Raw genomic sequence first — 26,447 nt, 5'->3', positions numbered from 1 at the left:
GCTGTCCTCTGCTCTTCCTGTGCCGCGGCTGTGTCTGGGCCCCGTGCTCTGGGCCCCCAACTAGCAGAGAAGCCAGAAGACCCCTAGTGTGCTCCCATGGGCTAGGAGCTCCCTTTAGCACACAGAGCTGAGAAGCCAAGACACTCAGGTGTTAGCGTTTTTTCTCTAAGGGTAAAGCATTTCTCTGAGGCTCTGAGAAGCCCGTAAAATTATCCAAAGTATGAGTAGAAGGGCTTCTCTGGAAGTCACAAATTTGTTTTGTCAGTTCAGCGCAGGCATGGGCATGGTTGAAAAAGTTATTAGAAACTTCATATCCAGGGTCAAATTCTCCTGAAGGTTTCAAATGATGCAGCAAGCAGTCAAAAAATAGAGTAGCTACTGCTTCTGTGGCCAGGTCTGAAAGGGCGGGGCTGGGCAAACAGGCGGCAGGGAAGTGGGTGTTGGCTGCGAGCAAGTGTTCTGCAGAGCGCAGTCTGGGGGCTCAGGGGATTTCTCTCTCTCCAGTCCCCGGCGGGGAGGCTTGGTCTGTTTGGTCAGTGACTGACTCTCATCAAGTCTCTTGCTCATCCTGGTCTCCAGCTGCGTGAGCTCCCTGGTCCCTCATCTCTGAGCTTAGATACCCTGCTCCGACAGAAGTGACGTGGGCATTTAGAAGTGGTACTGCTTCCATCCAGGACTCCGTTGGCAGTTGGGGGTTGTGAGCTCGTGTTGGCATCACAAATGAGAGAGGGTCTGGGAAGGGCCTGGGCATGCCTCCTGGCATCATAGAGATCCCAACCCATCCTCCTCAGGCTGACTGCCACACACCAGCTCAACCTAGTAAAGCCAAATGAGGATAATGTTCCTTATCTGGCCCTTTATAAATAATGGACAAAAGAAAATGAAGCTTCACTTATGTGCTCTCAAGGTAATGGGAAGAGAAACAATGTTCTCAGCATTTGGGGAATGGAGGGGGCCGCCTGGAATACACAGAATCTGGGAAGAATGACAGAAGGGGTATTTGAGTTCCATCACACTTGGGTTTGTTCCTAACTGACTTCCTTTCCAGAGAGATGGGTGACACAGCTGGGTTAGCAGTGTGGCCATGACTAGAAACCCTGGAGGGCCTGGATAGACATTCTCAGGATGGGGAAGTCCAGAAAAAGGGCATGTTTGAGAAGTAGTGAAGCTTGCCTAGATGGTTTCTCTGATTTGCAATGATTAATTTGAATTTCTTCAAAGTCCACATTTTGGAAGCTGCTTTATCTTCGAGACAGAGGTGTGCTAAAGGGACCTCTGTGAAAAGGACTGCCTGGGTCATGGGTGCAGACACTGAGCTTACAGTAAAATCTTGCTTTATACTTCATAATTAAAATCTGGAATGATCCATTTCTTAGAAATTTCAAGTTGATTTTCTTGTGCTTCCACACTGAGGAGACAGGGATCCTGACCTCCATTTCATTCTGTCCATGGCTTGAGGGTATATATTTAACACTAAGGGAAAATACACATAATATAAAATTTGCCATCAGTGACACCTAGTATATTTACAATATCGGTCAACTATCACCACTGTCTACTTCTAGAACCTTTTCATCACTTCAAAGGAAATCACATACCCGTTAACTTTTTATTCTTCCCTCCCCGAGCCTCTGGCAGACACTACTTTGCTCTTTGTTTCAACAAATTTTATTTCTCTCTTTTTTTTAAAGATTTATTTATTTGAGAGAAAGAGAAATAAGAGTGTGTGTGCACATGAGTAGGGGCGGGGCAGGGGGAGAGAGAGAATCCTGAGCAGGCTCCCTGCTGAGTGCAGAGCTCAACATAGGGCTCAATCCCACAACCCGAGATGATGACCTGACCTAAAACCAAGAGATGCTCAACTGACTAAGCCACTCAGGGTTTCCTGATGTTTTCTTTCTTTATTTTTTATTACAGAAATTCTTGGTGGGTGTGAAGTGAAATCTCACTGTGGTTTGATTTGCATTTCCCTGATAGTGGTCTTGGGTATCTTTTCATGGGTATTTGTATCTCTTTGGTGGAAAATGTTTATTTTAGTCCTTTGCCCATTTTTAAAAAAGATTTTATTTATTTGACAGATCACGTGTAGGCAGAGAGGCAGGCAGAGAGAGGAGGGAAGCAGGGTCCCTGCTGAGCAGAGAGCCCAATGGGGGCTCAATCAGGACCCTGGGATCATGAGCCAAAGGCAGAGGCTTTAGCCCACTGAGCCACCCAGGTGCCCCATGCCCATTTTTTAATTGGGTAGTTTTGTTGTTGAGTTGTAGAGTTCTTTATACATTCTGGATAGTAGACCTTTGTTAGGTAAATGATTGGCAAATGTATTTTCCTATTCTGTGGATAGTCTTTTTCTTGATCGTGTCCTTTGATGCATAAAAGCTTTAATTTTGATGAAGTCCAACTTACCAGGTTTTCTTTTTATGGATTGTGCTTTTGCTGTCAAGTTAGGAACTCTTTGCTCAGCCCTAGAGCCCCAAGATTTCCTCCTAAGTTTTTTTTGCTAAAAGTTGTATAGTTTTGTGTTTTACATTTAAGTCTATGATCCATTTACAGTTAATTTTGTGTAAGGTGTGAGACTTAGTTGAGGTACTTTTTTCCCCTCTTGTCTGTGGATGTCCAGGTGTCCCAGTTGCACTTTATAAGTTGGGCATATTTGTCTGGGTCACTTCTGGGTTTTCTATTCTGTTCCACTGATCTATGTGACAGTCTCTGTTCCATACAATACAGTATTGATTACTGTAGCTATATATTAAGCCTTAAAATTGAGTAGACTGATTCTTCCCACTTCATTCTTCTGCTTCAAATTTTTTTTTAAGCTATTCTAGTTTCTTTGCCTTTCCATGGACTAATCTTATCTACATCTACAAAAAAAAAAAAAAAAACAAAAAAAAAAAAACAACCAAAAAAATGCCTTGCTGGAATGTTAATAGATATTATGTTAAACCTGTATATAAATTTGGGGAGAATCGACATCTTTACAAAGTTGAAAGTTCTAGTCCATGAATATAGTATATCTCTCCAGTTGTTTAGATTTTTTGAGTCTTTCATCAGGACTGCAGATTTTAAGTTTTTTTTTTTTTTTTTTTTTTTTTTTTTAAGTAATCTCTATACCCAGTGTGGGGCTTGAACTCACAACCCTGAGATCAAGAGTCAAACACTCTTCTGACTGAGACAGCCAGGTGTCCCAGTACTATATAGTTTTCATCATATAAGACTTTAACATGTTGGACTTACACCTAAGAATTTTTTTTAAGTGATTACAAATGGTGTTTTATTTTTTGTTTTGGTGTCCACATGTTCATTTGTACAAATAGAATGGACTTCTACAGGTTTATTTTGTATTCTGTGATCTTAACTCACTTTTTCTAATAATATATATATTTTTTAGATTTTTGGGAATTTTCTATATAGACAATCATGTAATCTTCAAATAAAGGCAGTTTTATTTCTTTTCTGATACGGATGCCTATTATTTCCTTTTCTTGCCTTATTGCACTGGCTAGAGCTCTCAGAATTTGAAGACTGGTAATATGGAATCCTTTCTTTTGTTCCTAGTCTTTAAGGGGAAAACATTCAGTTTTTCACCATTAAATATAATGTTGGTTGTAGGTTTTTTGTAAATGTTCTTAATCAAGTTGAAGAAATTAAGTATTAAGTACCACAAATTTAATGCCTTGAGATAAGGCAAATTTATTATCTACAGTTCAGGGTGTCAGAAGTCCACCATGGATCTTACCAGCTAAAATTAAGATGTGGGCTGAGATGTATGAGGCTCTAGGGATGAATTAGTTTCCTATGGTAGCTGTAACAAATTAGCACAAACTGAATGTTTTAACAAAACCAGAAATATCCTTTCTCACAGTTTGATTCTGTTGTGGTTCAAGAACACATATATGATTTTAATTCTTTTAAATTTGTTGAGGTTTGTTTTATGACCCAGGATTGGTTTATCTTAGTATGTGTTCCATGGGCACTTGAAAACAATGTGCATTCTGCTGTTGTGGGCCAGATTGTTCTCTTAAATGTCAGTGAGATCTTGTTGGTTGATGGTGGTGGTGAGTTCTAGTTTACCCTTGTTGGTTTTCTCTCTAGCTGTTCTATCAGCTGTTGATAGTCTCCAACTGAAGTTTCTGTTTATTGTATTAGTCTTCTCAGGCTGCCATACAAAATATAGACTGGGAGGCTTCAAAAACAAAAATTTATTTCTCAATAAATAAGAAATAGGCTGGGAAGGCCCAGATCAAGGACTGGCAGGGTCAGTTTCTGGTGAGGACTCACTTCCTGGCTTGTAGATGGACACCCTCTCCCTATGTTATCACATGGTCTTTCCACTGTGTCTGTATCTAGAGCTCTCCCGCCCGCCTTCCCTCCCGCCACCTGTAAGGCCAGCAATCCAACTGGATTAGGACCTTATCCTTATGAGCTCATTGAATCTTAATTACATCCTAAAAGCTCTATCTCCAAATAGTCACAGTGGGGTTAGGACTTCAACATAGGAATTTTGGAGGGACATACTTCAGTCACATATGTTTATGGATTTGTCCATTTTCCTTTTCAGTTCAGTCTCTGCTTCACATAGTTCGCAATTTTGTTGTTTGGCACACACACAGAGACTGATGTGTCATTTTGGCACACTGAGTCTTTATTATTGTATAATGTCCCTCTCTTTCTTGTAATTTTCTTTGCTCTGAATACTGCTTTATGAGATACTAATATTGCCACTCCTACTTTCCTGTGATTGATGTTTGCATTATGTAGCTTTGTCTATCCTTTTGCTCCCAGCCTGTTTATATTATTATTAGAGGTGTGTTTCTTGACAGCATATAGTTCATGTTTTTAAATCTACTCTGCCAATCTCTCTTAATTGGTGCTTTAGACCATTTAATGTAATTACGATATGTTAGTGCTTCCATGTGCCATTTTTTGTTTTCTGTTTATTCTGTTCATATTTTCTACTTTTTTCTGTCTCCATTTGAGTTAATTTAAAAAAATGTAACACTCCATTTTGATTTATCGATAGCATTTTTGAGTCTATCTCTTTATGTGACTTTTTGGTGTCTTCCCTAGGTATTCCATATATGCATCACTTGCCATAGTTTACTGGTGTCATCATCTTTCCGTCCCTTTCCCCACAGCCCCATTTAAAATATAATCATTTAAAATATTTCTTTTACACATATTTTGAAACACATTAGATTGTGTTAAGATTTTGTTTAAAAAAGATTTTATTTATTTGAGAGAGAGGAGAGAATAGAAAAAGAAGCAGAGGGAGAAGGAGACACCCTGCTGAGCAGAGAGCCTGAAGCAGGGCTCGATGCCAGGGACCCGGAGATCATGACCTGAGCTGAATGAAGGCAGACGCTTCACTGACTGAGCCACCCAGATGCGCCTGTGTTACGATTTTGCTTCAACTATGAAACACATTAGAAAGCTGAAGAGGAGGAGAGTCTATTGGGTTTACCCGTATTTTTGCTTAATGTTTGTTCATACTTTCTGATATTCCAAAACTCCTTTTTATATAATTCCCTTTCTGTTGAAAACTTTTTTTAAAAAAAAAATCATTCTTTTAAGTTAGGTCTGCTGGCAGGTAAGTCCCTTATTGTCCTTCATCTGAGGCTGCCCTGATTCTCTTCATTCTCAAAGGATATTTTTGCAGGCTTGTTTTCTTTCAGTTCCTAAGAAATATGCTACTTCTTCTGGCCTCCACAGCTCTGCCGAGAGATCCACTGTCGTTCACACTACTTGTCCCCTGTAGACAAGGTAAGGGTCTCCTCTTGATGGGCTCAGAAAGTTTTTGTCTTTCATTTTCAGAAATGTAACTGTGAGGTACCTTGGATATGATGTGTGATGGATTTCTTGTGGTTTACCTGGTTTGGGGTGCACTCAGCTTCTCAAATGTGTAGGTTGATGTCTCTTGCCAAATGTGGGAAGTTTTCAGGCATTTCCTTGGGTGCTTTTTCAGCCCTCTTACCTTCCCCTTCTGGGACTCTGCTGACACAAATGTTTGATCTTATGTTAGAGTTCTGGGTCCCCAAGACTCTATTCATTTTCTTTCCAGTCTGTTTTCTCTTTCTGTCCAGATTGGCCGTCTCCATTGTTCTGTCTTCCAGTGGGTGGATGCTGTCTCTCTCCCGTCCATTCCGCTGCTGAGTCCATCCATGGAGATTTCAGTTTGAGTTATTGCATTTTTCAGGCATGCCTCCTTACTGCTGGGCAAGAGTGAGTTTCTTTTCTTTTCTATAATTTTATTTATTTATTTGTCAGAGAGAAAGCACAAGTAGGCAGAGGGAGAGGCAGAAGCAGGCTCCCTGATGAGCAGGGAGCCCAATGTGGGGCTTGATCCCAGGACCCTGGGATCATGACCCGAGCCGAAGGCAGCCGCTTAATCGACTGAGCCACCCAGGCACCCCGAGAGTGAGTTTCTACTAGGCCTCCTCTGGTAGTGTTCCAGTGGGCGTGTGGGCCAGAGTGTTAGCCTGGTGAGTGTGGAATGTGAGGCCTTTGCTAGCCTTAGGCTGGTGGCACACAACTGTTTTGTGGTTGTGTATGGATGGGGTAAAGCAGTTAGTGTCTTTGCAGCTCTGTCCTGCCAGGCTGCCTCTTTTCTGGTCCTTTGGCTAGAGAGAGCAGACTGCTGTTGGGCTTTGTCTGTGCTATCGGTGTCTCAGCTTATTTGTACTTAGCAAGAAGAATAGGGGAAAGTTTGTCTACTTGATCTTCCTGGAAACAAGATCCCATTTACTTTTTTTTTTTTTTTTGAACATTTTATTTATTTGAGAGAGAGAGAGAATTACAAGCAGGGGGGAAGGAAAGAGGAAAAGGGAGAGGGAGAAGCAGGCTTCCCGCTGAGCAGGGAGCCTGATGCAGGGGCTCCATCCCAGGACCCTGGGATCATGACCCAAGCCGAAGGCAGACGCTTAACGACTGAGCCACCCAGGCTCTTTTTTAAAAATGGCTCATTTGGCTTTGTGGAAATGTTTGATTTTTATATAGTTGGATATATTAATCTTTTAAAAAATGGATTCAGAGTTTTGTAGCATGTTTGGAAAGAGTTTTCTCATACCAAGATTATGAAAAAAAAAATCTCCCCATTTTTTTTTCTAGCTTTGTTGGGGTTTTATATTTTCTGCATGCAGGTATGTGAGCGATCTGGTATTTATTTTGCTGTAAGGAGGTGTAGGAATCCCTATACTGTCCCGAACCTCTGTGGCTACGCCTTTGTCCCAGGCGCATTTACCGGATAACATGTACTCTGTGTACTCTGTGGTGTTAGGGAAACTCTTTCATTTGATGAAGCCTTGTTTAAAGTAATTGTCCTAATAGCCGAGTCCTGAGTGACAGAGTCACTCAGGTGCTGCCTCAAGTTGGGGCTAGTTGACACCTCTGCCCTCCCTGGGTGTGAGCTGATGACAGCTAGTGCTGTGTGAGCCAACACAGCGTGGACCTCGGACATCTGGAAGGGCCTGCCTGCCCTGTGTGCTGGGGTCTGGTGGGACCTGCACACCCTGTAGGTGAAGGAAGCCAGAGGCGGCCAGGGCTAAGAGAGTGTTTGGAGCCAGCCTGGACAGTGCTCCAGTTTGCACTCCGCTTCCTCAGTCCCCTGTTCACGGCCACTGGGTGAGCTGCCTCAGCCTACAGGAGGAATGTGCCAGCCCCCTGGCCTCCTGGACCACGGTGTCTGTGGGGGGAACCGCTGAGACATGGGGGTGTCAAGGGGGAGAGGGGGTTGCATGGAGTGGCTTGTGAGGGCCTATCTCACCCTCCAAGCTGAGATGAGAGCAGAAAGCTGCGCCGCACTCTGGCTGGCTCCGTCTCCAGGTCCTGAGGAGACGTTGTAGAGTGTGTTCTAGACAGAGTCCCAGGGAACCGGGAAGGCAAGGCGGGCCAGGCTGGGCAGATGCACTCCCACTGAGTGTGCCCCATCCGTTCCTTTTCTGAAGCTGCCCCAACCCACACCTCCTGCCAAGTTGGCCAGGTGCGGCACTGCCAGTGGCCCGGATGGCAGGCCTGGGTGCCCCGCACGACTCAGTCTGTTCCTCCCCCAGGTCCCTCTGCAACCACCCTCCCCCTGCCTCCAGCAGGCCCCAAGGCCCCATCAGCACTGCAGCACTGGGGCTAGGCAGCCTGAGTTGTGTTGCTAAGGCTTTTGGTGTGATGCCAAAAGGGACCCGGACAGTGGCATGTGTCCCGGTACCCTATTCCAGAGCAATAGTGACACTAATCATGGCCATACCCTTTTCCCTGGCTGTAAGGTTTCTTCTGCCTAGAAGAGAGTGCCAAGGCCAGAGAGCACAGGGGTGTGAGGATGATGAACCCTATTCTGAAAGTGAGGCCCTCCACGACTGGGCCTCATTCTCTTTACTCAATGGCCATGAACTGGCCTAAGAAGCCCTAACTGGGAGTAAGAAGCTGGGATTTGGTCTATTAGCTGGCTGGCTAGGAAAAACCTTTCCCCACTGTAGGCCTTGTTTTCTTCATAAATATGATTGGGTATTAGATTAAACCAGTGATTTTTTTTTTTTTTTTTTTAAGATTTATTTGACGGAGTGAGAGAACACAAACAGAGGGAGCAGGAGAAAGAGGCTGAGGGAGAAGCAGGCTCCTGGCTGAGCAAGGAGCCTCACATGGGGCTTGATCCCAAGACCCCGGGATCATGCACCCAGCCGAAGGCAGACGCTTAACAGACTGAGCCACCCAGGAGCCCCAGTGATTTTCATTTTTAACACCCTTGACAAACGGAATTATTTCACGGAAAGTGTTCGGTGCTGGGGCACCTGGGTAGCTCTGTCAGTTAAGCGTTCTACCTTTGACCTTGGTTCAGGTCATGATCTCAGGGCCATGGGATAGGGCCCCAAGCCGTGTCTGGCTCTGTGCTCAGCATGGAATCTGCTTGAGATTCTCTCTCCCTCTCTTTCTCTCTCTCCCTCTCTTTTGGTGAAGGGGAAGCCACCAGATGGGATGGTTTTTCAGGTCGTCCAGCTGGCCCTGGGAAGGTGTGGTGAACTTTCTGAGCCTTGGTTGCTTCCTCTAGAGAGATCACACCAGAAGGCTGTCAGAGCTAACACAGTGGGTGCCTGGAAAGCTGCTAACAGGCATTGGAGCACAGGTGCTGTCAGGGATGGGGTTAGTGGTACCATTCGTGTCTTTCCAAACCCTCTCCTCTAAATACCAGCCCAACACCAACCCCTCCCCTTCCCTAGTCTGCCAGCTCTGGGAACACCCCATGCCTTTGGATGCCCAGGGGCCCAGCTGGTATGGCCTCAGTGTGGCTTTGGGTCAGTGGCTAGCTGTGCACGGCTCAAGCGAAACCTCTGTTATCGAATAAAGTTCCCTGAGGGGGACACTCTTCTTCCACAGCTCTCCATCCTGCCGCACAGCCTTGTACACAGACATTCCATGTACGTCTGTGGGTCAGCAAGCTCAGGCCGGTGTGCAGAGGGGCCGTGACTATAACTAGAACGTGGTCTCTGCTTGGGATTGGAGGAGACATTCTAAGGAAGGGAAGGGGAATCACGGGGGCCTCGCAACTAAACAGGATGAATGAACAGACCGTCAAGGGCAGCCTCCCGCTGGAAGTGTGCCAGACAGTGGCACCCCCACACTCATCCCAAACAGTGCGGGACCCTTGTCAGCAACCCGCAGCCAGCCTATAGCCTGGGCCCGCGCTTCTGCCAGAGAACCATCAGGAAGCTTTCCAGTTTAAAAACTCCCAAAAAGTAAGGCTGGTTTCATGTTGCTTCTCTTTTATTAATTCAGTCTGTTCTACGTTGTACAGTTATGAAAATAACCGAACCGAAGGTGGAAGCCCCGGAATGTTGATGCTGTCTTGCGTAGTGAGGTCAGTCTATGTTCCGCACATATTCGTTATGTTTGGTACCACAAGATGTTTGTAATTTGGACAGAATCAGACAGATTAACAGTTCTATGTACAGTAAAATAAAAGGGGAATTCATTCAAGTATCAAAATACAGAGACAAAGATTAAATAACATTTTTATTACAATTCAGTCCCATTGCCACCCCGTTAGCAACCCCACTTCCACGAGCTGCTTCCGACTGTCATCTCGCAGATCTGGCCTCCCGCAGGCCGACTGAGGGCGGACCAGCTTTCTCCTGTCGACACGGCGGCCACCATGTCTGTGGCCTGCTCAGCCAGAGGCTTCTGGAGGAACTCCCACCAGAATCTGAGGCTAGAGACCCAGGAGGGCGGCGGAGCCTGGCAGACATGCAGCCTGGCAGTAGGGTTCCTACGGCTCGGAGCGGCCGGCAAGCAGAAGGGAGGCAAGCAGAGAAGCCCAGTCTGGGGAAAGTACAACTCCCTCAAAAGGCTGCCCAGAGGGGCCCTGCACAGCTCAGACCCTGCCGCCGAACTCAGGTGCAGGACTGGGCGGCTTTCTGCTTGAAGCCTGTCCTTGAAATCACAACACCCTTTTCGAAGGGAGAGCGAGTACCTGCCCCGGGGAGAAGTAAAAAGGAAAGAAAAAAAGATCCAGTCCCTACCCTTCTCAGCTATCCAGAAATAAGCCAATCTCAAAAGCAAACCCAGAGCCAGCACAGACTAGCCAAGGCTTTCCAATATGACAACACCCTGAATAAATAAAGATATAGCAGCTTCAAGGGGAGGAAAGACCTACATGTGATTTAAAAACAAAAAGGCAGCTCGAGCAGCTCATTGTAGTGTCTGCAGTTTGCTTTTTGGACCTGCCGGCTCCCCCGAGAGGGGAGGCGCACTTAGCTGAGGCCAGGCCCCCCTTGTTAGGGGAAGGAAGGGTACTGACCCCTTTGGTTCCCTGGTCAATTCTCATGGGTTGGCAGGGGCAGAACATGTGTGGTGCAAGCTGGTGGGAGGCTCCCGGGCTTTGGGAGACGCAGGAAGTGAAGCCAGACTTCAGGTGTTGAGGTCCTGGTTTAGTACCGGGAGGTGGGGGTTCCCTGGCCCTGCTCCAGAGAGGAGGCCCAGCCTCAAGGCAGCGGGAGGATGGCGGGCTTTCCCTTTTCTGGAAACCACAGGGTGGTGAGTGTGCCCAAGAGCACTCTCCGTGCCCCCAACCCACAGGGAATTTCAATTCACAGCCTTTGCTGAGAAGGAAGTCCCTCCAAAGCCTGGCATGTGGGGGCTGGGAGCAGCCCGCCCCATGCCAGCAAAGCATGAGGTCTGCTGCTGAGTTGGCCACGGAGGAAGGGCTCCTCTCTACTCTGGAAGGGGCTGGGCCAGTAGCAGAGCCGGCTCTGCCCCTCAGCCTCAGAGCTTCCCGTTGGCTTCCACCGCCCGCCCTCGGGAGCACAGAGCAAGAGTCCAAGTTAACAAGTGAAGCAAGCCAGCAGGAGGCCTTAAATGGCAGTGGTACGCCAGGGCCCCAGTCTGCCCTGAAGGCAACGCCGGGGGAGAACCGAATCCACGGTCACCTTACTTTGCCTTCTCTACACTTGGAGCCCGGGGTGAATCCAGCAGCCAAAAATAAAAGTCAAACTAGTAATTCAGAGAATCAAAGCGAGTCCTAATCACACAGACCTGATTAGACAAATCACAAATCGGCAGGTAGCCGTCTTAGCTGACCTACCCGTTAATGCCCAAAACAAAGCTGCTCTTTCTCCTTTCTGACTGAACACAGGCAGGTCTGAGGTCGCCCATGCGTGTGGGGGCCGGTGCCCTGACCACCGCCGGCTTGGGCGCCAAGGAGCGGCCCAGACTGCATGGCACCAGGAATGGCTCCCTCAGCCCTGCCTGGCCTGCACGCCTTCACATTTGGAACCCCGGGAATGGCCCGGGAGTCTGTTTTTGCCAGGTGCCTCTAAGGCTGTTCTTATTGCAGAGGTGGCATCTGGCTCCAAATGGGGACAGAAGTCGTGCAGTTCGTAAGGAACAGCAGCAACCGACTTGGCTGGGTCTGAAGGCAGACTTGAACAACCCCACTCCCATCTGCCCATCTGGGCCCGCTTTCTCTTCCCCCACAGGCTGTTGCCTCCCCTGCAACCTACCGACTGCACCAGCAGCCCGTGCCAGGGACGAAGGCTGCGCAGACCAGCCAGCCTCGGAGCCACTCTTGGGCCCGCTGTCCTCCGATCCCGAGGCCATCTGTCTAAAGATTGGCAGTTTAACCTAGAGGTTTGAGCCAAGTCTTAAAAATTCATTTTATAGAAAAAAAATTTTTTTTCTATTAAAAAATGTCTTCTGGACAAGTCACTTCTTGACTCTCTGGAGTTTCCAGTTTCCTCCACTCAAGGTCTGGCGTGTGGCTTGCTCTGTAAGACCTGGTAGTGGCAGGTCCAGGCCAGGCAGCCCCAAGGAGCTGCTCCTGGCAGAGGCTGGGCCTGGGTCTTCAAAGCTGCAGGTGACACAGTGGTGGCGGTGGTGGCGGTGGCGGCGAGAGCCTGTGCTCCCCACGTCTGTGTTTCCGCAGCACAGTTGGTTCCTCAGTGGCTCAGCTTGGCAGAAGCAAACACAATGGGGGGAGGAAAGGGTTAACCACAGGGGCCTGCACGGGGTGGAGGGAACTGAAAGGAAGCATGGAAGCCAAGGAACATCCCTCACAGCCTCCCCCAGCACCTGTGGCTCAGCACGGCTGCTCTTGAAGGCACGAGGCCAGGCCGGCCGGCGGGCGGGAGCACCCACCCCACGCTACCACCTTGGGCTGTGCCTCTCCAGGAACTGCTGGAGCACCTGGCTTCCCTATGGGCCTATATGGAGCTGCCGCTTGCCTGTCTCCTGCCCTCTGAGCTCCTCGGCCCTCCCCAGACACTGGAAGGCTTCTTCAGAGCCTCAGCTCCATGATCCCAGCTGGTGGACTATCCCCCTCAGGGGACTCAAGAGGTGGAGGGGGGCTACCTCCAGCCCCCACACCGTGGAGCAGTGTCGGAAAGTTCCCCCTGGAGGACAAGGGGGGAGCTGCTCGGTCCGGGTTCCTGTCCTGGAGCAGCTCCGTGCTGTGAGGGAAGAAGGGGCCGTGTGCGCGCAGGGCACAGGCCTCCCTCGCGCTGGCTGCTACAGAAAGGCCTTCCTCCTCGGTGAGCTAGACTCCAGAAACAGCCTCGTGACGCCCTGGTGAAGACAGGGGTGGCCGACCACACACCAGCCATCCCGTTCCTCGGAGTGGAAGCCTCAGCGGGACCCAGAGACCTGCTCAGGGAAGCCAGCCTGCGGCTGTTGAGATGCTCAGAGCTCCAGGCTGTGGAGTCAGGCATGTGCCTGAGGACCTCGGGCCCTCATAGAACGCAGTGTGAGCCTAGGCGAGCTGCGCCGCCCAGCTCGGGCTCTCGCAGGAGGGAGGCCAGCACCTGACGGCAGAGGACAGAGGGTTGGGGCCGCAGGCCAGCCATGAGCGGAGAGCAAGGGGATTCTGGCACCGGGTGGTCACAGTGGTTGGTTGTATCAGGGAAAGGTGCAAAAAGACAGTTCGCTCTTGGCAGCGGCACCCAGCTGCAGCTCAGCACAGAAGCCGGGAGAGGAGAGCAGACCAAGAGCCCAGCCTAGTCAGAGGGAGCAGTCACGGATGCTGTCTGGCTCTGCTCGAGGGCTGCCCCCCGCCCCAGGGTTCACAGTGCCTGCCCGCTGAGCCCTCCTGGTGCTCACCTGGAAGACAACTCACACCCCCACCCCCGCCAGGCTGTCCTCGCCCAAGGGGGGACTTCACAGTGTCCGGTGGTGTTGGGTACGAGCTGTGAGTGTGGTGCCTAGAGCGGCTGCCAGCAGGGAGAGCAGGGCCCCCCGGGGCTGGGGCCTTGGCGTCAGCAGCCGGAAGGAGAGCTGAGAAGAGCAGAGGTCGGATGGCAAGGCACAGTGAGACTAGTGGAGACAGGGAGTGAGCGGTTAGAAGATAGTGGTCTCATACTTGGTGCTGAGGCTCCGCTTAGAGTCCGGTTTAGGGTCCACAACCCAGGAGACGCTGGCATGGGACTGGGCATCTGGGTCTGTATCAGGTGGTTCCAGCTGCCAAGGAAGAAGGGTGAGGGGTCAGGGAGGGAGTGCCGTGCCTGGCCAGGGGGCAACAGGACCCAGCTGTCCCTTCTTCCTGCGCAGGGCTGTGCTGGTGTCGTGCCAGCGTGAGGGACATGAGGGGCGGCCCTGGTTCTCCTCAGAGAGCAAGCCCCCTAGGGCTGAGATGCAAGAGTGGCACCCTCCCCAGAGCATCAGAATGCCACCTCCGGGCCTCTTCAGAGTCGACTTATCCCAGGGGCTTCTCAGAGCTGCTCAGGTAAAGGAGCCTTGACTGACCTGAGCATCGTGCTCTGAGCCCCAAACCTGTTCATGGCGCCAGGAAGGGGATACGGGGCTGGGGAACCCAAGCCTCTGGGTCCCTTGGGTGGGGCCTGTGGGCGTATCCCAGGCCAGACCACAGCGGGCACCCCAGGCCTCTGCAGAGAGGACACACAGAGAAACAGCTAAAGCACAGATAGGGATGGCAGGAGGGTGGCTCAGGAAAGAATGTCATGTGGGGTGGGGGAGGCTACTAGCGTCTCAGAAAGCTCACGGTCACTTCAGGGAGACTGACACACAGACAGCAGGAGGTGTAAAGACCTTGACTCCAGGACTAACAGACGGCAGCGGTAGGTAAGAAGGACGATGGGTGGTGCAGGTGTGACAGTGACAACAGCGACTATCGGGGGGCGGCGGCACCTAGGGTGCAGAGCAAAGCAGACACAGACATGGGGTGGCGTTACTGGGGGCTCACTGCAGGCCGGGGCCCGGGGGCGCCTGGCGAGGGAGGGGACTGAAGCCCATGGGGCACAGGAAAGGCACTAACAGCCGGTTCCCTCCCGGTGCCCGCTCCACCCCAAGCCCTTGAAGCCCAGGGGGTAAGAGGGGGTCTGGGCGCCTGGGGCCCACGTACTGCTGACTTCCTTGTGCCGACCCGAGGCTTAGGCACCGGTTTGGAAGATTTTGTTTCAATCATATCAGCGGTGGAAGGCCCCAGGGAGCGGGACTTCTGGGCCTGCAGGGCCAGCTGATAGGCCACCTCGAACGCCTGGCCCAGTGTCAGGATGATCTCGTAGGTCAGATTCTGGGAGAAGACAGAGCATGACTTCAGCACTGAGACCGAGGAGCCACCTCCCCCCTTTGCTCGAACCCCTCCAACCTCGCCCTGCCCGCCTCAACCAGGCCTCACGGCCCTGAGCACAGTTCTGGGGGCACCTGGATGGCTAACGAGAGTGTGGTCAATTCTGCCAGGATACTTGTTTTCAAAGCACTGCTTTGTCCCAAGGTGGCTGAGATATTAGGGAACAATCTGACCGTCACACGATTTTGTTTCCCCTGCACGATGTCAATGTGGACACAAACACCAGGGGACCCGGCAGCTTGGCTTCCCTTCCTGTGGTGCTGTCCCTCTCCCAGCCCTGAGCTCCCCTTCCCGCCCCGGGCTCTCTCAGGGGGAGGGGGCCGGCCTAACTGCCACAGCTCTGACTTTCTTAACCACTGCCCAGGAACAGCAGCGCCAGGGTTTGCTAGGTTCCTCTTTTTCAACATGTCACTGAGCAAGTTTCTGAGTGTGGTGCTCCCAGCCCCATCTCCCACAAACCTGGCTTTTACTGCGTGATTTTATGTAGCATGTTCCTCTTTGGGAGCACATATGTTGTGTTACAGCAGAAGTGACTGTGGAAAATGGGAGCTCTAGCTCACAGTGTCAGGAGCTACGAGTATAGGGCAGATGACCCCATTCACCTTCAAAACCAACCCCACGAAGCTGCTCTTGTTATAGCCGCTTTTCAGCCACGGAGCCGGGGACAGTGACTTTCTAAGACCACATAGCCAGCAAGTGGCAGAGCCAGGAGTCTGATGCTAGGCCCAGAGTAAGCATGGATTTCCTGGGGCTGAGAATGCCTGGCTGTCTGTGCCCCAGAAGCCACAGGGATTTGGCAACTAGCTTCTGTCCCCTGGAACAGCAGGGATCTGGATAGAAGCCTGGGGCTGAGGAGAGGGCCTGGGGCCTTGTCTCAGGGCAGAGGCAGTCCCTGTGGGCCCAGCCGGAGCGTGAGTATGGGAGAAAGCAGCCTCCTGTCAGGAAGGCACTGCTGCCCCCAAGGAAGGTAGAGGGCATTTCAGGGAGACTGTCCTTTGAGGGTCCAAGGGGGGCATGGTGGGTTGACAAGTAGCCTGGGGGAGGGAACCCCTGACCAGAACCAGAGGAGCCGCCTAGTTAGCTGCCTGTTCTCCTCTGTGCTTCAGTCTCATCTGTAGGGGACTGGCCCAGAGGCACCTGGGGGGCCAGTTGGTTAAAGGTCTGCCTTCGGCTCAGGTCATGATCCCAGGGTCCTGGGATCGAGCCCCACAACGGGCTCTCTGCTCAGTGGGGAGTCTGCTTCTCTCCCTCTCCCTCTGCCCCTCCCCCCAGCTTGTGCATTCTCTCTCTTGTTCACACTCTCTCTCTCAAATAAATAAAATAATTTAAAAAATAAAAAATAAATAAAGGGAACTGGCCCAGACAGTTGCTGGGGCCTCGGCCCAAACCAGACATGAGCCAGGTGCCACCCACATGCTGGGATGGCAGGTCCCCTCCCTCGGTGCCCAGCTGCAGGGCTCCACCCACCACATCCACCGTGCTGAACACATGGCAATAGTGGTGGCTGGTCTGCAGGTCCTTGGTGATGTAGGCAAAGGTGCAGAGGTCCTCTGGGTCCTGGGCTGCACAGGAAATGTTCCGAATCTCATGCTCCGCAATGACATTCTGCTGGGGAAAGCAGGGTCTGGAATTCTCGGCCCCAAGGCCCACCTCAGCCCGTTTACACCGCCACCACCACTGCCACCTTTTCCCAGTCTGGGCTGTTAGCCCAAGGCCGCTACTTCTCTTGTTCAGTGGGCACAGGGGCAGTGTCTAGCCTTGCCAGTATAGGCTTAGGGGTCTCCACCCTTAACCATGGCAACAGAGGGTGTCAAATGTTCACATCTGACCACCAGCTCTCCAGCCCCTTTGCCCTCCAGGGTGGGGACAAGGCAAGTGAGGTACCAAGGGTGGGGCATGGGGGGAGTCCTTTGCTCATGAAGAGAATCACACCACCAAGGGCCCAAGAACAGGTAAGAGGGCTGATGGAACCCATGCTCAAGGAGACCAGGGGTGCCTGTCACTAGGGCAGGCCCCTGGGATCAGGATGTTTGGCGACAGAGCCAAGTGCCTGGCTGAGGGATAGGAGTACAGAGGAACAGAGAGGGCTGCAGACACTCTAGGCAGCCTAGAGGAGGGGGTGGGGAGAGGGTCCCCTCCTGCTAACAGTGCTGTGAGAAGCACACCTTGTTGGAGGCATCGATGAACTTGACACCTTTGTATGTGATGGACAGGATGATAGTGGGGATCTTCTTCATGTGTTCGGTGGATTTCTAGAGGAAACACGGAGTAGGCCTGTGAATGCCCCTTCTTCAGGCCAAGCCCCTTGGATCCCACAGGCCCCAGCCTCCCCCTGACCTTACATAGCGTGGGAGGGCCCAGGGGCTGCAGCAGGTGCCCCGTTGATGCCTCCCATCCCCACTAAACCCCCCCCCCCACCAGCACGCACCCAGGCAACCTACCCGCATCTTTGCACAGGCGTCCTGTGTGGATTCTGTCCCTCGAAGATCTTTGATCAACATGGAGCCCAGATACTGAGGGTATAGGCAGTAACTGGGCTTAGGATGTCCTGCCTTACCAGGCAGGGAGATCCAACCAATTGGGACCATAGTCAGGTGGTTTCCTCTCCTAACTCCCTTCCCCTACCCTGGCTCGGAGGCCCTCCTGCCCCCTAGGTGCTGGGGGTGTCCTAGGAGTGGAGAACAGCACTTGAGGCCTGGAGCTGGCCGGGAGGGGTGGGTGACAGGGAGGCTAGCCAGGCTGGGAGGGCAGGGGCAACTCACGTTGGCTTCATAACCGCAGGACTCGAAGATGAGTTTCTCTGGCTGGTGTTGCCAGCTCTGCACTGGGGCATAGGGGGCAGCCAGGCTGGGGGGCCGGAGGGTCAGTTTGGCTTCACGCTGCTCTTCCTGTAGAACACGTGGGGTCACAGGTGTGCCTGCCCATTTCAGAGGAACTCGGGGCTCCAGCACACCCAAGGGCAAGGAAGCCCACTACAGGGGTTCAAGGGCAGGAGACAAAAAGTCAAGCAGATACACTGGGGCCGGAGGTGAGGCCCACCCATGCCAGAGGGAAGGCAGGGAGGCAGGGATCCAGGCCCCCTAAGGGCAGGCTCAGTGGGGAAGGCTCTAAGGTAGACAGGACAGGACCAAGACCAGAGGGGGAAAATAAGCATGAAGCACCAAGAATGGGGAGCAGAACCTAGGTCCGCGGAAGCCTTGTATACCAAGTCTGGGGCCCTGGAGCTGGTTCTGGGTGGGGCAGGTGTCCAAGGAGGGAGCGTTTTATACTGTTCCTGAGGCTGCCGCTGGGTGGGGGCAGAGGGGCAGGAGGCCACTGAAATCTAGGCCAGGTGATGGGAGCCTTCACCAGGTGGGAAGAATGGGGAGGCGAGAAGAGAGTCAGGAAATTATGACTTCCATTCCTAGCACTGTGAGGAAGTCTTCGGCTATGGAGCGACTACAGCGGCTAGACAACATGCTTTTCGTATCGTGACATTCAAGGCTGTGCCTGTGGGGAGGTGAAGGACACCCCCAGGTGCTGGAGGTGAGTGTAACTCAGGAGAAAAAAAGCAGTGAAACTAGAGTTCCCAGGGCGGCAGGGGGGGGCGGTGAGGGAAATGTGTCGATCTTGTGTCCAGTAGGCCAATTTGGAGAACCAGACGCAAAGCAGGAACCTATGTGCAAGGCAGGAGGCCGGGCAGACAAATACATCAGGAGGCCGGAATGCAAGGCCCTGAGAAGGTGACCGAGGACTGAAGGCTGGGGCCAGCCCAGGGCCTAGCAGAGGCTGCATGGGGGGAGGGGAGTGGCCTTTAGGAAGGCAGACAGCATGGCTGGATAGGTCTCCTAGCTGCATCCCATGCTGGGCTGCAGAAATGCAGCAGGAGGAACAAGAGTTTGACTGGGGCCCTCCTGGTTCTTTGGGCAGGCGGGGTTCGGGGAGCAGAGTCAAGGACGGAAGAAAGCTGCTCTGTGGAACAGGCAGGGCAAGCAAGCTGACAGTGGGGCAGGAACGGGGCTGGAGGGGCTGGGATGTAGAGGCTGAGATGCAGGGGAGGCCCTCCCAGGGAGGGGAGGAAGCAGGGTCCTCCTCCTGCTGGTGATCCAGGCACCTGCAGTTCAATGGCCTCCTATCCCCTCTCCCCAACGCTGGCTGCCAACTCAAGGGACACAGGGGCAGTGAAGGGGTCTGGGGACCCCCATTCACAGCTCCCCCCCTGGCCCCACCTGGATTCGGAAGCGCTCAGCTCGAGAAGGTGCCGCTGGGTCATGAAGGCTGTCGTGCCGTCTCCTGCCAGTGTCCCCTGGAGGCAGTAGCAAGTCTGCAGAGCGGCCAGTGCAGGAGTCATTCTGGCTCAGTGGGGACGACGTCTGGGAGAGCAAGTCCTGGCACTGCAGTGGGGAGAAATCCAGGGAACACTTGGAACCCAGGCCAGCCCTGGATTATGGGTGTCAGCCAGCTCTGGGGCTGCCCAGGGCCCAACAGGGGCAGGTGGATCAGTGAGAACAGACACGGAGCAGGCACCAAACGGACGGCACACTGGCCCACAAGCCTGTGGGAAGACCCTGGCCGCGGGGCCAAAGCCACCGAATTCTTCCCCGAGCCAGGAAGCCCCGGTGACCCAGTCCTGCGCGCATGCAGCCACCACGGGCACCCCCACGTCCCTCACACACTCCTGGGCCTGGAGCCGAATGGGAAAGAGGAGGTTACAGGGCTGGGAAGCTGCTTTGCTGCTCATCAAAGATCAAATCATCTGCCGTGATTCACTGCCGCTCCTTGGGCATGTGACCAAATCCAGAGCCCTTTCTTGAAAAAATACACAGCGCTGCCCATCGGCACCCCGAAATCCCATCGCCTCAGTTTTTATGCCAAGTGTCAGCATTTCTTGGTCCCTCAGTGTCACAGGGGCTTCAGGTGAGAGGACAGAGTGATGCCCTCCGGGTGAGGTGGCCGTAAACAGGTGGAGCCTCGGGGCCCTGCTTGGAGCTCCGCACCCATCAGGGGCTTAGCTCGTAGGCTCCAGCCGGAGCTGGTCCCAGGCCTCAGCTCTGCAGCTGGATGGAGTCTGATCTGCAGTCTGGGGTCAGCAGGCCAAGCCACAAAGCATCTCGAACCCACCCCAAGAGGCTTTTACTTCAGAAGACCTAGGGAGGGCGCAGGTCCTGCCACGGAGCTCCAGCTTTGCCCTGCGTCCGGGTTCCCCGCAGACTGCCCCCCACTGTCCCTTGCTGCCCTTTTTTCCCTTTTCCTGACATGTTATTTTCTACTTAAACTGGAGTCTTTATTAGACGTGCCACCGGGCTTCTAATATGCAGGCAGGAGGCACATAATCCATACAAAACCAGCCCAAACAACTCCTGCTGCTCGCACTCTCCAGGCCCTGGCAGCACACTGGCCCCGAAGACAAGAGGGGACAGATTGCTCCCATCTCTCCTACGGAGGTCATGCTCTTTCCAAAGAATGCCTCAAGCAGTCTCTAATTCCCAGCAACACGAAGAACACACTGAGCCCTTTCCATTCTTGCCCTACTCACTCTCAGCTGGGAAAACCGCGGGGGCTTCTGAGGCGGCTCCTCGTATGGTCTGTCTGCCAGGGAGGCGATGATGCGCTTGCGGTGGCCGAGGAGATGGACCTTCAGCACCTGGATGGGGGGGGGGGGGCGGGGGAGGGTGATCAGCCGTGCCTGTTCCCACAGGCCCCTACTGGCCCCGGACCGCACCCTGGAGGCCAGGCCTGGCCTGAGCACAGGCTGCACTCACGTTGACAAGCTCCAGTTCCCAGAGGTTCTTCACAGTGTCAATAGAGCTGTAGCCGCTGGACAGGAAGGAATGCACGTAGTCCTGCAGCCCCAGGGAGTCCAGCCAGGAGGGTACTGATGGGGGGCTGCTGCCGTCACAGCCCAGTGCTTTCACCTACGGGGCAAGAAGGGGCAAGACTGACAGCTCAGCCCTCTTGGGGCTGCAGCCAGGAGACCAGGCTCCCCTCCCTTCACACAGCCCTTTCTGCCCCTGCCTGGTCTCAGCACCCCCACCTGTGAGATAGGGCCCCCGCAGCCCTCCAGGTCTGAGGAAGACAGCCCCAGTGGGTACTGCTAGATGGGAGGGAGGGTTCACAGAGGGGCTCCCACTGAGCTCTGACAAGATCATGGACCTGGTGGGACCTGTGAAGTGGGCATTGGCCTCACTGTCGGGACTTGTTTGTGCTTCCTGAGCTCTGGGGTGAGTGGAACAAACAAGGGTACAAGGACTTCCCAGGGCCAGCCGAGTCAAGTGGAGGGGCTGGGGCTACCAGCCCCTGGCTCCCCAGGTGACAGGTCAAGCCTGTGGGTACCAGCTCCTGGGCTGGGCAGAGGCCTATGGCCTCCCTCTGGAGCCCAGACTGGGTCCTCAGCAGTCCCTAGTCTCTGCTGACTCATTGGGGCCTCAGGACATGGCAAGACAGTAAACAGACCTCTGTGCTGTCTGCTGGGTCCCCCAGGATGCGGGGCGGACACCTTGCAGTGATCCACATGCCCCGGAGCCAGGCTCTTTCCCTTTTCTGGGTCTAGGCGGGGTCGGGAGAGGGTCCTAGCCTCGGCCAAGGCTGCAGAGCCATCAGTGGTTAGTTACCTTGGGCAGGGATCGCGCTGCCTGGAGCAGCTTCCGCCGGTGCTGTGGGTCACTGATGCCGATCTCCCGCAGGTCTTGCTCTTCCATCACATTAGACCCCTGAAAGCAAGAGAGATGGACGTGAGCACCCTCCTGAGCTGGGCGCTGGTGGAAGCCTCCATGGCCCCTCACCAAATTCTTCTTCTCTACCCTAGGCACCGAGGGGTACAGAGAGCCCGGGCTCCCTCGGACAAGTCTGCCTAGACAGCCCACTCCTGCCTGAGCGGCTCCCAGGCGAGCTGGCCAGCACCGGGGCACGCAGGGTGCCCAGCCCCATGTGCATCCGCTCCTCTTGGGGGCAGGTCCACAGCCTCAGAGATGAAGCAGAGGGGGACTCTCCAAGCCTCCTCACAGACCTGCTTTCCTGACTTGAACGCGAAAGCAGCCGTGTTAGGTGATCTGCCAAGGAACTAGACTCATCCCAGGGAGGAGAGGAGTCCCAAAGCAGAAATGTCAGAAGATTTCTGGCTGGCTCGGGAGCTGGGGAGCGCCAGAGTTGGACCACTGAATGTGATGGGGTGGGGGGCTATCGCCCCTGCAGGCCGGCCTGCCGACAGCGCCTCAGGGATTTGACTCAGACCACCCCATTTCACGCTCATGACCAGGGGACTGTCTGTCTTCACCCCCGTTTTATAGGTGAGGAAAAAGAGGTATACCAGTCAGGACTGTGCCAAGGCCGTGTGTCAGGCGGTGGTGCTCAGATCTGGCTGCTCCCTGCCCCCCAACCTCTATGACGTTTTATTCCTCACAGGAGTGTCTCCAGGTAGGTTTTGTCAGACTGTGATCCACGAGAACTCAGAGGTTCTGCCCTGCTTTCAGCCACAGCGTGTCCCCAGAGGCAACTAACTGTCTTCCCAGCTGTCCCTCCTGAGCCAGCTTCCTAGAATTCTTGCACACATTTGACACCTATTCCTAGGACTTAATACACAGACATATCTCAGAGATATTCCGAGTTCAGTTGCAGACCACAGCAATAAAGGGTATACTGCTATAAAATATGAGTCAAATGAATTTTTTGCTTCCTTAGGGCTTATCAACGTTATGCGTACACAATACCGCAGTCTGTTAAGGGTGCAATAGCATTATGTCTTAAAAAAAAATACATACCTTAATTACAAAATACTGCTAAAAATGCACCATCTGAGCTTTCAATGAGTTATAATCATTGATCTCAGATCACCATAAAAAATATAATAATGAGGGGTGCCTGGGTGGCTCGGTTGTTAAGCATCTGCCTTTAGCTCCAGTCATAATCCCGGGGTCCTGGGATCGAGCCTCGCACTGGGCTCACTCTCAGTCTCTCTCAAATAAATAAAATCTTAAAAAAGTATGTAATGATGAAAAAAGTTAAGAATCACCAAAATATGACACAGAGACATTAAATGAGCAAACAGTGCTGGGAAATGGCCCTGACAGACCCGATTGACACAGGGTTACAAGACCTTCACTTTGCAAAAAATACAGTTTCTTCGAAGTGCAAAAGGGAAATGCAATAAAATGAGGCATGTCCGTATCCAGGAGATTGCCCTGCCATCTGTACAGGTAGATCCGCCTCTTTTCGTCAAAGCTGCCTGATCATCCAGGTTAGGGGTTATATGACAAATTATTTAACCAGTTCCTCACTGAAGGAGGGCTATTTCCCGTTTCAGCTCTGCACACAGTACCGCACGAATACCCTCATCTGTGTTTCATCTCTAGGATGGTCATTCAAGAAAGACTGCTAGGTCAGAGGGTATGTGCATTCAGGAGTCTAACACACACTTATTCTTCCATCATGATATGAGTGCTAGATTCCTCCCATGGTCAGCAACAGGGCAGGGAAATGGCTTATCACCACACTTCTTATCATAAGAGCATCGCACTCATACGGCCCCTACCCCATCTTTTCAGGTTTTATGGGCCAAGTATTTACACAGCAATTCCCACCCCATTCATTCCACAGGCTTGATACTTGCTAACCTGCTTAATAAAAGGGACTACAGTTACCCCTACTTCACAGCTCAGGTAGCTGAGGCCCAGACAACAGGAATAACCTGGAGGAGGGCCCTCAAACGGAAGCTTGGAGCCAGAATCCTGCCCAGTGCTCCTGTCGGTACACTCTAGGGCCACAGGCGCGGGGAGCATCGTGGCTCCTTTTCCAGGAATAACCCCTTTCCAGATTTTGTGTGTTTACGCAGGTGCTGATCTTTTCTGTGTTCCATATGGAGAAATTCTTTATAAAATAAGGAAATGAACACCTTTTATCTGTCAACAGTGTTAGACAATTGTTTCTTCCAGGTCATTTCTCTTTTGACTTTCCTGCTGGCTTTGTTCCATACGGAAATGTACTGGTCTGTACCTTGTAGAGCTTCCCTCAGTTCTGTCAGGCTTAGAAGGACCTCCCCTCGCCAAGATTTTTAAAAACAATTCTTGCATATTCTCCTGCTATAATTTTAGCTTCTTCTTCTTTTTTTTTTTTTTTTTTACAATTAAATCTTTTATCTATCTGGAATTTTTTTTTTTAAATGTATGGTTTAAGGGCTAGAATCCAGTTAATTTTTTTTCTAGGTGGCAAGTTGTCCATTTTTTGAATGAGCTACCTTTCCCCTACCAATCTGAGATGACCCCTGATGTGTCCTAAATTCCTGTTTTTCTGGGACTCTTTCTGTACTTTCTATTCTACTGAGGTGGGTATTCCTTATGCCCACTTTACAGATGAAGAAGTTGAGTAACTCGTGCCACCTCATGCAGACCATCACTGGTGGCCTTACCTTTGTACCCGAGCTCAGTAAACACTGGCACAGTAGCCTCCCCAGGGCCTGTACGTGGTGACCAAACCTTTGCTCCACAAAGGACGCCTCCTAAGCCGTACGTTCCCGGGAGCCCAGGCAGAGAGAGCCAGGGTGGCAGCTCTCTCAGCTCAAGCCGCAGAAGGCCCCTGCCCCAAGGGTACCCCTCCAAGTCTGAGGCCAGCAACTAGGTCACCACGAAACCAGAGTCATCACCTGGAGTTCCCGCAGTCCTGTGGGCCCAAATGTAGGGTATGTGGATGGGAAAGGCAGCAAGGGGCGGCCGCCTGCATAGACACCCTCCCCGAGGATGAGGGCACGAGTGGGACCTGTGCTGAAAGCAACAGCACACCCTGGCAAGTTTCTGAAGTCCTACTGTAGCCCCAACATTTACTCCCGACCCTTTGCAAGGTTTTTGGGCAACATTAGTACTGAACTGAGAGCTGACAACCAGAAAGCCCAGATCCAGCTGGATAGTGGGCCTTCATTACCCAGTTAGGAGGAGGGGTGGTGGCGTTGTGTATGCAGCTGTGAGGAGACAGAGGCAGAGGGAAACAAAGGAAAACCAAAGGATGTGATGGAAAATCAAAGCAGGAAGCTGCCAGAGCATGTCCTGGGAGCAGGCAGGGTCTCCTGACTTCCTGCATGTGCCACATTATCCTCTTGGATCAGCTTGTGTGGGGACTATAAGGTGCTCCAAATCCTCAAAGGGGAGAAACATTCTGGAAGTTTCCACACCCTCTTTACTAAAGGAAGAATGGGACTGCTGCCTTTTAGAACCATTTTCATGAGGAGGGCAATGGGGGAAGAGAGACCTTCTACTTTACCTTCTACCACACTGATGTTTATACCAAGGGCTACTTTTGTCCCAGAGCTAAGAAAGTAGAACAGCTCTTTGGCCTAAGCATTTCAGTGACTAGAACCTTCCTTAGATTAAAAAAGTGTCTGAGTGTAAGAGAAATCTGAAACACATAAGTAGTCAACACTCAGCCAGTTGGGTTCAGTTCCTGAGGACGGGAGGATAGGAGGACAGAGCGTCAGGGCATCCCTGCCCCAGGTTCTGCTTTAGCCCCTGCCGTCCTGTCAGCCCACCCTCACAAGCACCTGGAGGGCGCTGACCCTGTGCCTTACTTTGCAGGCCAGGCCTCAGGCTTCATGGCCAGTGGGGGTTCTGGGATCCTGCCTTCTGGGCCAGGGCCCGCTCTCCAGGGAAGAGCACAATAAGTGGTCCTCAGGGTCACTATGGGTAACAAGAGTTCCCTTTGTGGGGGAGATGACAAAGGTGCCAGTGATATGGGTCCTGACCACGTCCTGGCACTGTGCATTCATCGCTTGGAAAAAAACTCTCTGAGATAGGAACTGCCTGATTATACAAAGAAACAGGCTCACAGAGCAGAAGTGACTTATCCAAGGTCACAGAACTTGTGAATGACAAAGGGACAATTAGACTACTATCTCATGCTCCAGGTTCTCTCTACTTGCTTAGCTGGGAGTCTGCTGTAGCCAAGTGTGGAAGCTACAGCAGCAGCAGCCTGAGACCAGGGCAGGGAATCCGTCCCAGTGCTGAGGCGCACTTGGGCTCTGGGACTAACATCCCTACCGAGGAACCTTCCTCCCACTGCCTGCTCTCCACCTCAGGGTGGGGCGGGGCAGCATTTCCTTTTTACTGGTACAGAATCCCAACTCCTAGCACCTCATGGGTCCCTGGAGGGTGCTAAGAGTTGAGGAGGGCAGGGCTTGCGGAGGCCTCACAGTGAGGGAGAAGCAAGGGTCTGGATACCCAGGCCTCGGCATACAAAGCCCAAGCACTGAGCCCAGAGCTCTCAGCACCAAGGGGCCTGGAGCGGGCTGAGGTCGGCCTGCCAGAGCTCAGGGCAGGGCAGCATGAACCTGCTCAGGGGACTGGCTTGCACAATCACACACCATCATTCTTGGGCATCCTTCCTCGAGAAGGCATAACCGAGAGGCCGTGCCTGTTGTGGCAGCTGTAATTAGTTT

General features: G+C 52.4%; 1 protein-coding gene across 11 annotated transcripts in view; it reads right to left on the bottom strand.

The window, feature by feature from the left end:
* Nucleotides 1–9,720: 9,720 nt before the first annotated feature.
* Nucleotides 9,721–26,447, bottom strand: part of ANKS1A (ankyrin repeat and sterile alpha motif domain containing 1A) — a 178,878-nt gene continuing 162,151 nt past the window's right edge. For 6 of the 11 annotated variants that reach the window (XM_045074733.1, XM_045074735.1, XM_045074736.1 and 3 more), the window contains 11 exons: nt 21,643–21,741; nt 20,794–20,946; nt 20,568–20,675; nt 19,261–19,425; nt 17,815–17,940; nt 17,494–17,565; nt 17,218–17,304; nt 16,520–16,657; nt 14,825–14,995; nt 14,512–14,610; nt 9,721–13,923 (listed from right to left, as the gene is read on the bottom strand). In XM_045074733.1, coding sequence (XP_044930668.1) covers nt 13,804–13,923; nt 14,512–14,610; nt 14,825–14,995; nt 16,520–16,657; nt 17,218–17,304; nt 17,494–17,565; nt 17,815–17,940; nt 19,261–19,425; nt 20,568–20,675; nt 20,794–20,946; nt 21,643–21,741 — 1,338 coding nt within the window. In that variant the 3' untranslated portion in view covers nt 9,721–13,803. The remainder of the gene's footprint in view (nt 13,924–14,511; nt 14,611–14,824; nt 14,996–16,519; nt 16,658–17,217; nt 17,305–17,493; nt 17,566–17,814; nt 17,941–19,260; nt 19,426–20,567; nt 20,676–20,793; nt 20,947–21,642; nt 21,742–26,447) is intronic. The other 5 variants (XM_045074737.1, XM_045074740.1, XM_045074741.1 and 2 more) reach the window with 3 other exon arrangements.

The sequence above is a fragment of the Mustela putorius genome, unplaced genomic scaffold (genome assembly GCF_011764305.1).
Source record: "Mustela putorius furo isolate JIRA1106 unplaced genomic scaffold, ASM1176430v1.1 tig00000135_pilon_pilon_pilon, whole genome shotgun sequence".
Classification (NCBI taxonomy): domain Eukaryota; kingdom Metazoa; phylum Chordata; class Mammalia; order Carnivora; family Mustelidae; genus Mustela; species Mustela putorius.
The sequence above is the reverse complement of the archived record's forward strand: the minus strand, read 5'-3'. Positions and strand labels throughout refer to the sequence as shown.